The sequence below is a fragment of the Pecten maximus genome, chromosome 18 (assembly GCF_902652985.1).
Source record: "Pecten maximus chromosome 18, xPecMax1.1, whole genome shotgun sequence".
Lineage (NCBI taxonomy): Eukaryota > Metazoa > Mollusca > Bivalvia > Pectinida > Pectinidae > Pecten > Pecten maximus.
In genome coordinates, this window is record NC_047032.1 from 32,968,418 (window position 1) to 32,979,447 (window position 11,030).

At 38.8% G+C, this 11,030-nt stretch overlaps 1 protein-coding gene across 1 annotated transcript; it reads right to left on the minus strand.

Moving 5' to 3' along the window:
* Window positions 1–929: 929 nt before the first annotated feature.
* Window positions 930–10,667, minus strand: LOC117316564. The gene is made up of 8 exons (XM_033871209.1): window positions 10,062–10,667; window positions 9,174–9,427; window positions 8,315–8,461; window positions 7,356–7,579; window positions 5,061–5,312; window positions 4,283–4,457; window positions 1,848–1,993; window positions 930–1,641 (listed from the first exon to the last, which is right to left on the minus strand). The coding sequence occupies exons 1-8, from the start codon at window positions 10,354–10,356 to the stop codon at window positions 1,326–1,328; spliced, it is 1,809 nt and encodes a 602-aa protein (XP_033727100.1). The 5' UTR covers window positions 10,357–10,667; the 3' UTR covers window positions 930–1,325.
* Window positions 10,668–11,030: the final 363 nt, after the last annotated feature.

Below are 11,030 nucleotides of genomic sequence, written 5' to 3' on the forward strand. Positions count from 1 at the left end.
AAAATATCTGTTTTGATAAACAAGAGCTGTTGGAGAACAGCAAAGCTCGTCTCGCAAATGTTTGTCAATTAATAATTAAAATATATTAATTGGAATGTTTCGCAAATTGCATTAATAATATCTTTATTGTTTACTTGATCAGATTATGTTTTTTGAATTCATATATATAAATTATTTATTGACAAACATTCGGGAGACAAGCTATGTTGTTGTAGATTAAATGAATATATTAAATACAAATGTAATTGCTTTTGGAGATATTTCTTCAATTTTTTTATAAAATAGTATCCTAATGAGAGTTGTCTCCCTTGAAAAATGTTGACCGGTATAATTTGTCTAATGTGAGCATTTGCACATTGTTTTATTTTCAATTTCACCCCAGGAAGGAATAGTGTAACTCCATAGGGACTCTTTTACCAAATATCAGCACCCTAGTACAATCATAAAGTGATGTGTTAAAAGCTTTCAACATTTGCAAAAAAAATTTAAAATGTGTTTTTTCCCCAAAAAAATCTTTCAGTTTAACTGTGGCAAGGGATAGCTTAACCCCCACAGGGAACCTAATACCATGTATTACTATTCCTTTCAACACTCACAACATAAACTTAACACAAAGTCCAAAGATTTAAAAAAAAAAAAAAAAAGAAAAAAAACAGATTTAAAAAGAAAAAATCAAATTTTTTTTTTTTTTATTTTACTCCAGGAAGGGATTGTCTTACTCCATAGGGACTCTATTGCCAAAAATTTGGAAAATCTGTGTTTTTTTTTCAAAAAAATCTTGAAGTTTAACTCTAGCACGGGATAGTTTAACCCCCACAGGGACCATATTACCTTAAATTACTATGCCTTTCAACACTTACACCAAAAATTTAACATTTGAAAAACCAACGCCGACGCCAGAGTGACAACATAAGCTCTCACTCTTCTTCGAAGAGACGAGCTAAAAATACCTTTTCCCAAAAACATCTCCAATAATAATAAGAGACATAATTAGTAACTAGTTAATTGACAGCAACAACAAAATATTTGTTCTACAGTTATTTGCTACCACTGCCCAACTTTGATTGAGAGCCAGACAACGGAGTTCAAGGGAGATAATCCCAATGGGAGTGGAACCAGGATTTCACCAAAGTGACCAAGTGAATCTTTTTTAATTTATATAGGGTAAGGATTGATCATTTTATGTATATGTATAGTGATACTACAGTCTGGTGGGTGTAACAAACCTTTTCATTGGTTTGTTCACTTCTATATGAAGATTGCACTTTGACTACAAAATATGCATAACTCTGTTTAAATATCTCAGATCATTCTCTGTTGTATGATCAGTTTTTGTCCCCAGACTGAGAAAGGTCTCTCATTTTAAATATGTTGGCCAATCCCTGGTCTCTGATATCTGATTCCATGGCTGTCACTTCCTCTTCAAAAGAAAGTGATTCTGACGACAGTGTTCCGAACATCTTGTCTAGTTTTGTTAGATCAGGCTGGCTACGATGGAATTTCACCTGTAATGGGTTGTAACCCTTAGCCTTCAGTTCTCTCACCATTTGACCTTCACACGTCTGGTTATATAAGAAGGATACAAAAACCAGGCGCATCGGATATACTTCCTCACAGTATTTCTGATACAGGTCTGCGAATCTGTCAAGTCAGAACAATTGATGTTAATTATCCTCCTTTATACATCACATCCTTTAATATAAATTGTGACTTTTAGGAAAATATGTCAAGATAACTTTTCCCTTAAATATTTTCATACAGTTGATAATATTTCTGATATTTGAAAAAAAGGAATAATTAATCTAAAATGTTTTTGATATGCCACCAACAACTCTGAAAATATTTACCTGTGACCTTGAAAACCACTGTTTTCTTCTTCATCCGTCACCATAATGAAGGTTTTGATGACTTCCTTCTTCTCATAATATGGCCACAGACTCGCTGCTGGACTTGTCCCCCCTCCTGCCTTGGTTTCCAGGGCCAGTTCCAAAACCTGTTGATACATTCTCTTAAAATATATCTATATGACATGTTGATATATTCTCTTAAAATATATCTATATGACATGAAATAATGCCCCCTACTCTTCTGCGGAAACTCCAACTCATGCTGAAGGGATCAAAGGTCAGTAATGACGCACTAATCACCAGAATCTGGTCAGGTGTAGGATGTAAAGGTATCATACTACAGTGTAAATTACAATCAAATCTAATGTTCCCCAGATATAATCATTGATTTGTTACAGTTTAGGATAGGAGAGTAATGAGGGGTTCCCCAGATATATCATTGATTTGTTACAGTTTGGGATAGGAGGGTAATGAGGGGTTCCCCAGATATATCATTGATTTGTTACAGTTTGGGATAGGAGGGTAATGAGGGGTTCCCCAGATATATCATTGATTTGTTACAGTTTGGGATAGGAGGGTAATGAGGGGTTCCCCAGATATATCATTGATTTGTTACAGTTTGGGATAGGAGGGTAATGAGGGGTTCCCCAGATATATCATTGATTTGTTACAGTTTGGGATAGGAGGGTAATGAGGGGTTCCCCAGATATATCATTGATTTGTTACAGTTTAGGATAGGAGGGTAATGAGGGGTTCCCCAGATATATCATTGATTTGTTACAGTTTAGGATAGGAGGGTAATGAGGGGTTCCCCAGATATATCATTGATTTGTTACAGTTTAGGATAGGAGAGTAATGAGGGGTTCCCCAGATATATCATTGATTTGTTACAGTTTGGGATAGGAGAGTAATGAGGGGTTCCCCAGATATATCATTGATTTGTTACAGTTTGGGATAGGAGAGTAATGAGGGGTTCCCCAGATATATCATTGATTTGTTACAGTTTGGGATAGGAGAGTAATGAGGGGTTCCCCAGATATATCATTGATTTGTTACAGTTTAGGATAGGAGAGTAATGAGGGGTTCCCCAGATATATCACTGATTTGTTACAGTTTAGGATAGGAGAGTAATGAGGGGTTCCCCAGATATATCATTGATTTGTTACAGTTTGGGATAGGAGAGTAATGAGGGGTTCCCCAGATATATCATTGATTTGTTACAGTTTAGGATAGGAGGGTAATGAGGGGTTCCCCAGATATATCATTGATTTGTTACAGTTTAGGATAGGAGGGTAATGAGGGGTTCCCCAGATATATCATTGATTTGTTACAGTTTAGGATAGGAGGGTAATGAGGGGTTCCCCAGATATATCATTGATTTGTTACAGTTTAGGATAGGAGGGTAATGAGGGGTTCCCCAGATATATCATTGATTTGTTACAGTTTAGGATAGGAGAGTAATGAGAGGTTCCCCAGATATATCATTGATTTGTTACAGTTTAGGATAGGAGGGTAATGAGGGGTTCCCCAGATATATCATTGATTTGTTACAGTTTAGGATAGGAGAGTAATGAGGGGTTCCCCAGATATATCATTGATTTGTTACAGTTTGGGATAGGAGAGTAATGAGGGGTTCCCCAGATATATCATTGATTTGTTACAGTTTAGGATAGGAGGGTAATGAGGGGTTCCCCAGATATATCATTGATTTGTTACAGTTTAGGATAGGAGGGTAATGAGGGGTTCCCCAGATATATCATTGATTTGTTACAGTTTAAGATAGGAGAGTAATGAGGGGTTCCCCAGGTATATCATTGATTTGTTACAGTTTAGGATAGGAGGGTAATGAGGGGTTCCCCAGATATATCATTGATTTGTTACAGTTTAGGATAGGAGAGTAATGAGGGGTTCCCCAGATATATCATTGATTTGTTACAGTTTGGGATAGGAGAGTAATGAGGGGTTCCCCAGATATATCATTGATTTGTTACAGTTTAGGATAGGAGGGTAATGAGGGGTACGTTCCCCAGATATATCATTGATTTGTTACAGTTTAGGATAGGAGAGTAATGAGGGGTTCCCCAGATATATCATTGATTTGTTACAGTTTGGGATAGGAGAGTAATGAGGGGTTCCCCAGATATATCATTGATTTGTTACAGTTTAGGATAGGAGAGTAATGAGGGGTTCCCCAGATATATCACTGATTTGTTACAGTTTAGGATAGGAGGGTAATGAGGGGTTCCCCAGATATATCACTGATTTGTTACAGTTTAGGATAGGAGGGTAATGAGGACATGGTTATAACACTATGTACCCCCCTCTCCCCCACAGAGTAGATGTTGTGCTGAGTTCTGGGTTATTACATCTTTAGTACATTATATAATTCCTGTGAACCCTCCCACATAAGTTTGTGTATAGTAGGCCATTCTCACCTCCTCTATATTTGTGGGTAGAGAGCTCGGGTAGCGAAAGGTATTGTTGAAGAAGATCAGTTTGGCAGAGCAGATGGCCGTGAGAATACCGGAGATGATGATACTCGTCCTTATAGCAACCTCCATCGAACCTGAGGCATCTCCGCTCACAACGATAGGAGCCTCGAGAGATAAACTATGAAACAACAAGGGTCAAAAAACTCTTAACACATGTTCGTCAATTTACTACTGTCACTTTTAATATTATTGATATAACTTTATTTTTTAATGACAAATTCAAATATTATTACTTTAACTAATTTCTTAATGACAAATTCAAATATTATTACTTTAACTAAATGTACAACTGGTCTACAATATATGAAATTATCAACTTTAACTACATGTACTACTCCTCTAAAATGATTATCAACTTTAACTACATGTATTACCAGTCAATAATGATTATCAACTTTAACTACATGTACTACCGGTCAATAATGATTACCAACTTTAACTACATGTACTACCGGTCAATAATGATTACCAACTTTAACTACATGTATTACCGGTCAGTAATGATTACCAACTTTAACTTCATGTACTACCGGTCAATAATGATTACCAACTTTAACTACATGTACTACCGGTCAGTAATGATGATCAACTTTAACTACTAATTGAGCTTTAATCCGATATTATGAGAGTTAAATCTGGAACCAGGCTACAGGTAAGTCTTGACTAGATGGAGAAAATGTTTAGTTTCACTATATTGAAAATACACAGAAGCTGACAATACCTGACTTCTTTTAGTCGTTTGTTGCTATATGCTATAAGTTGTTCCATAAACGGGGCTTTATTCTCATCTACTTTACGTTCCACCTTCTGTCCGTAGTACATGTTGGTCGGAATGTTTTCACGGTACATCTTCAGCATCAGTAATCGGTCCATCATCTTCCCCAACTGAAGCTTCACTTCAGCGCCTGTATTCATCCTGTCCTTAATGATTTTGTCAACATCTAAACAATCCCGGCCAATATCCTCGTAATACCTGGACAATAAGTAAAATCAGGTGATTATCAAATCAGGAATCAAGTATTCAATGTCAATGTAACTTTAACAAAAACAAAATGTACGAGAAGACTCTCTTTCAATAGGGATTTTGTGATGGTGAGTGTAAAAGGAACCTCCAAAAAGACAGGATTTGGTGAAGGTGAGAGTATAAGGACACTCCCTATAGACAGGATTTGGTGAAGGTGAGAGTATGAGGACACTCCCTATAGACAGGATTTGGTGAAGGTGAGAGTATGAGGACACTCCCTATAGACAGGATTTGGTGAAGGTGAGAGTATGAGGACACTCCCTATAGACAGGATTTGGTGAAGGTGAGAGTATGAGGACACTCCATATAGACAGGATTTGGTGAAGGTGAGAGTACGAGGAAACTTCCTATAGACAGGATTTGGTGAAGGTGAGAGTACGAGGACACTCCCTATAGACAGGATTTGGTGAAGGTGAGAGTATGAGGACACTCCCTATAGACAGGATTAGGTGAAGGTGAGAGTACGAGGACACTCCTATAGACAGGATTTGGTGAAGGTGAGAGTATGAGGACACTCCCTATAGACAGGATTTGGTGAAGGTGAGAGTATGAGGACACTCCCTATAGACAGGATTTGGTGAAGGTGAGAGTACGAGGACACTCCCTATAGACAGGATTTGGTGAAGGTGAGAGTATGAGGACACTCCCTATAGACAGGATTAGGTGAAGGTGAGAGTACGAGGTCACTCCCTATAGACAGGATTTGGTGAAGGTGAGAGTACGAGGACACTCCATATAGACAGGATTTGGTGAAGGTGAGAGTATGAGGACACTCCCTATAGACAGGATTTGGTGAAGGTGAGAGTACGAGGACACTCCCTATAGACAGGATTTGGTTAAGGTGAGAGTATGAGGACACTCCCTATAGACAGGATTTGGTTAAGGTGAGAGTATGAGGACACTCCCTATAGACAGGATTTGGTTAAGGTGAGAGTATGAGGACACTCCCTATAGACAGGATTTGGTGAAGGTGAGACTCGGAGAGTATGAGGACACTCCCTATAGACAGGATTTGGTTAAGGTGAGAGTATGAGGACACTCCCTATAGACAGGATTTGGTGAAGGTGAGAGTACGAGGACACTCAATCCCTCTAGACAGGATTTGGTGAAGGTGAGAGAACGAGGACACTCCCTATAGACAGGATTTGGTGAAGGTGAGAGTACAAGGACACTCCCTATAGACAGGATTTGGTGAAGGTGAGAGTACGAGGACACTCCCTATAGACAGGATTTGGTGAAGGTGAGAGTACGAGGTCACTCCCTATAGACAGGATTTGGTGAAGGTGAGAGTACGAGGACACTCCCTATAGACAGGATTTGGTGAAGGTGAGAGTATGAGGACACTCCCTATAGACAGGATTTTGTACATAAAGGTGAGACTCGGAGAGTGTGAGGACACTCCCTATAGACAGGATTTTGTACATAAAGGTGAGACTCGGAGAGTGTGCATGAGGACACTCCCTATAGACAGGATTTGGTGAAGGTGAGAGTATGAGGACACTCCCTATAGACAGGATTTGGTGAAGGTGAGAGTACGAGGACACTCCATATAGACAGGATTTGGTGAAGGTGAGAGTACTAGGACACTCCCTATAGACAGGATTTGGTGAAGGTGAGAGTACAAGGACACTCCCTATAGACAGGATTAGGTGAAGGTGAGAGTAAGAGGACACTCCCTATAGACAGGATCGGGTGAAGGTGAGAGTATGAGGACACTCCCTATAGACAGGATTTGGTGAAGGTGAGAGTATGAGGACACTCCCTATAGACAGGATTTGGTGAAGGTGAGAGTACTAAGACATTCCCTATAGACAGGATTTGGTGAAGGTGAGAGTACGAGGACACTCCATATAGACAGGATTTGGTGAAGGTGAGAGTACTAGGACACTCCCTATAGACAGGATTTGGTGAAGGTGAGAGTACAAGGACACTCCCTATAGACAGGATTTGGTGAAGGTGAGACTCCTTAGATATAATTATAAAAAGACCTACCAGAGTATAGTGTCCAGTTTGGGCTCGTAGGCAGCAACGCGAGCCTTTGACTCTGGTGTTAGTTTATCCTTGTGCTGCTTGACAAGGCTGTATGGAATTGGGTACTCTTTAATCAGCTCATTAATGTTGTCAGCCGTCAGGTGCTGACATCGGTAGGACATTGTGTCCTCGGGGGCATCCTTCCCATAACAATAAGGTAGGAACCAGGGCAGGGCTGGGAAGTCCTGAAACAATAACAGTTATACAGTATTTCTGGAACAGAGATGGAAAGTGCACCAGACTTAAAGATTAAATTTTAGGACCTACATTCTCTTAAGACATGACCATTATCACCACAGTCCGGCTACAGTTATGTACTGTAGTAGTCTATATGGGATACATACAGTCCGGCTACAGTTATGTACTGTAGTAGTCTATATGGGATACATACAGTCCGGCTACAGTTATGTACTGTAGTAGTCTATATGGGATACATACAGTCCGGCTACAGTTATGTACTGTAGTAGTCTATATGGGATACATACAGTCCGGCTACAGTTATGTACTGTAGTAGTCTAAATGGGATACATACAGTCCGGCTACAGTTATGTACTGTAGTAGTCTATATGGGATACATACAGTCCGGCTACAGTTATGTACTGTAGAAGTCTATATGGATACATACAGTCCGGCTACAGTTATGTACTGTAGAAGTCTATATGGGATACATACAGTCCGGCTACAGTTATGTACTGTAGTAGTCTATATGGGATACATACAGTCCGGCTACAGTTATGTACTGTAGTAGTCTATATGGGATACATACAGTCCGGCTACAGTTATGTACTGTAGTAGTCTAAATGGGATACATACAGTCCGGCTACAGTTATGTACTGAGTTTATGTCTCTGAAGACAATAAAAGTTCTATTTCCCTCACACCCAAACAATTACTGTATTTAGTTAAATAATGCATAGATACCTTCTCTGGATGGAAGTGGCAGAGATCTGCTAATTTCTGCCATGGCTGTTTGGGGAAATACAGTGAATAAAATTCCAGCTCTTCTTTAGTGAAAGTCCGCACCCATCTACGGATGTGTTTACACACAGCTCCACTCGCTGTACCATACTGTAATCAAAAAGTAATCAAACATTTTCAATCTAAAAAAACTAATTCATTAATCAGCATGTGTATCAATATCCACTTGTATATCTGTAACGTTGAGGCAGTACACAACGCATCAATAAGAATTACACACCAGCTGTAATTGTCCATAAATATAAAGGTAGTTATTTAGCAATATTTCCTTATTTAGCAATATTTCCTCTGTATTACCAGTATATAACCTTATCAAAAGCTATGTTGTATAAGAAGTGAATATCTTCATGGTCAATCATGTTAATTAAAATGTTGAAATTAAATTGATGATTTTGTTTTTATCTCCACAAACATTATTCTTTGGTCGGGAATGGTTCTGTGTACTCATGATGTCACAGGAGCAGGTTTTATTTACAGAGCGAAGTTTGACTTGGGAATTTGATAACACTATTACAGGTCGTGAATATAAGTAAAATTTGAAATGGAAATATACATGTATTAAATTATCTTCTTTGTAAAAAATGTTGTTATATCACAGGATTGCTCATAAATTAGTCATAATACATGTTAACTTTCCAAATTAAGGCAGCTTAACAAAACTGTGACAAGTCTATGGTGAGAATAATGATGCAAGCTCAATATCACAAGACATTAACAATATATTTTCTGTTGCTAATGGCACAAATGATGATTACATTATATTGTATTAATCAGTTAATGTACTGTAATATAATCTACTTACAGGTGATTTTATTGCATTCAGGTTGTCAATGTCAGACTTCAGTTTTCCCAGAGTTTTAGGTAACACTTTGTTTGTGGAAATCTGAAGTCTGCGCAACTGTTTCTCTTTCACTCTTGCTTGTCGTCCTGAATCTAATAGTTGTAGTGCTTTCAAAACCTCAACCAGTCCAAAGTTATCACGGTCTTTTAGGAATGCGTTGGAGAGGTCAAAATCATTCCTTGCCCATGCTGCTGCCAATGATCGAATTCTTGCATCTGAAAAATTCAGAATTAAAGTTTATAATACTAACTGAAGCCTATATTCTCTACAGAAAAAAAGTAATCCCATCAAATAACATTTTTTGTTATATTTAACAATGATTGATTTTCAAAAACTATTTGTAACGGAGCGCATGATTAATTAAATTTAATTCACTGCCTCCGCTAGGGATCGAACCCAGGACCCCTGGCTTACTAGTCTTACGCTCAACCGATCGAGCTAAAGAGAAGATCTCCCTAGCTGAGCGTTGTATTGCGGCTAGTATTTACCAGGGTTACATACTCCCCCTCCAGGAAAGAACTCGTCCTCGAGTTTCCAGGGATAACAGCGATGCTTTCGCAAGCAGCGATGAGTATCATTCCCGAGTCCCTACATGGGTGCCAATGTAACAGAGCGCATGATAAATTAAATTTAAATCACTGCCTCCGCTAGGGATCGAACCCGGGACCTCTGGCTTACTAGTCTTACGCTCAACCGATCGAGCTAAAGAGAAGATCTCCCTAGCCGAGCAGTGTATTGCGGCTAGTATTTACCAGGGTTACATATTTGTATCTTAACTACTTTTTAAAACAGAAATTATGTTTAATTTGTACTTTTAAAAAAATGAAATGTTTTATTCGACCCACTTACTCTGTGCGATCTCAACGCCATTCTTCTGTAAGACCGCCATCCCTGCAGCATACCTCTGTACTTTCTGGTTTTGGGCGACGTAGTGTTGTGATACCGACGCATTACCTACAAAGAACGCCTGCAAGTCTGTGTCGACACTAAGTTCTTTTACTTCAACTTTATTCTCTGGCGACGCTCCATCTGTCGAGGACCCTGCCGCAGCATTGCCCGACCTACCTCCGCGTCCTGATCGCCCTCTCCTGCCTCCACGACCTCGTCCACCTCGTCCTCTACCCCTACCTCCACGTCCCCTCATCTTATTTAGTTGTATTTACTATTATAGAAAAAGTTCTTAAAATAAAATACGTTACTTACTGTTAAACTGTCTGTTTTTACCCGCTTTATAAAATTGCACTTTGTACGACGTTTTTCTACCAAAATTCCACAAATTTGAATCAACTTAGCGAGTTCCTGCAGTGGCCTAGAGTTAAAACTAGGTATCTTGAGTAAATTGCAGAGCAGTGTTGTTCGTGTCAGTTCAGATCAATCCATATGTTCAGCGTACACAGACAACGGGGTTATATATAATTATCTTGCACAACTAGCTAGCAACCATATGAACACTTCCGGGAGCCTACCAACAAACTTACCGGAAGTAATTACGCTGTGACTAAAAATATAGTTCTTACAAGTAATACCTACATGGTAATAATGATGATGGTTTTACGGTACATGTATCGGCCATTTTTCAATTTACCATTTAGGAAAATAAATACAAAGGTTATTTTGTGTTGAAACGTAAAGGATACATTTGACTGTTATATTGTAGTACTACGCATATTTACTAGTTCGATCTTACAACATCTTTCATCATGTTTAGTTTTTCCTGACCATGCAAAATCCTATGGCAAGCCAAAGTAGAAAAAAGTCGCCATACATGTCTCTTTAAAGTGCTCATAGAGCTGTAATGTTGATTTCTCCCCTTAGAAC

Excerpts from the sequence above, each read along its gene's own strand:
- LOC117316564 (XM_033871209.1), bottom strand. The coding sequence starts at position 10,356 with ATGAGGGGACGTGGAGGTAGGGGTAGAGGACGAGGTGGACGAGGTCGT. Across the intron at positions 9,428-10,061 it reads TGGCGTTGAGATCGCACAGA|ATGCAAGAATTCGATCATTG; the intron begins GTAAGTGGGTCG and ends TGAATTTTTCAG. Across the intron at positions 1,994-4,282 it reads TACCCACAAATATAGAGGAG|GTTTTGGAACTGGCCCTGGA; the intron begins GTGAGAATGGCC and ends ATGTATCAACAG.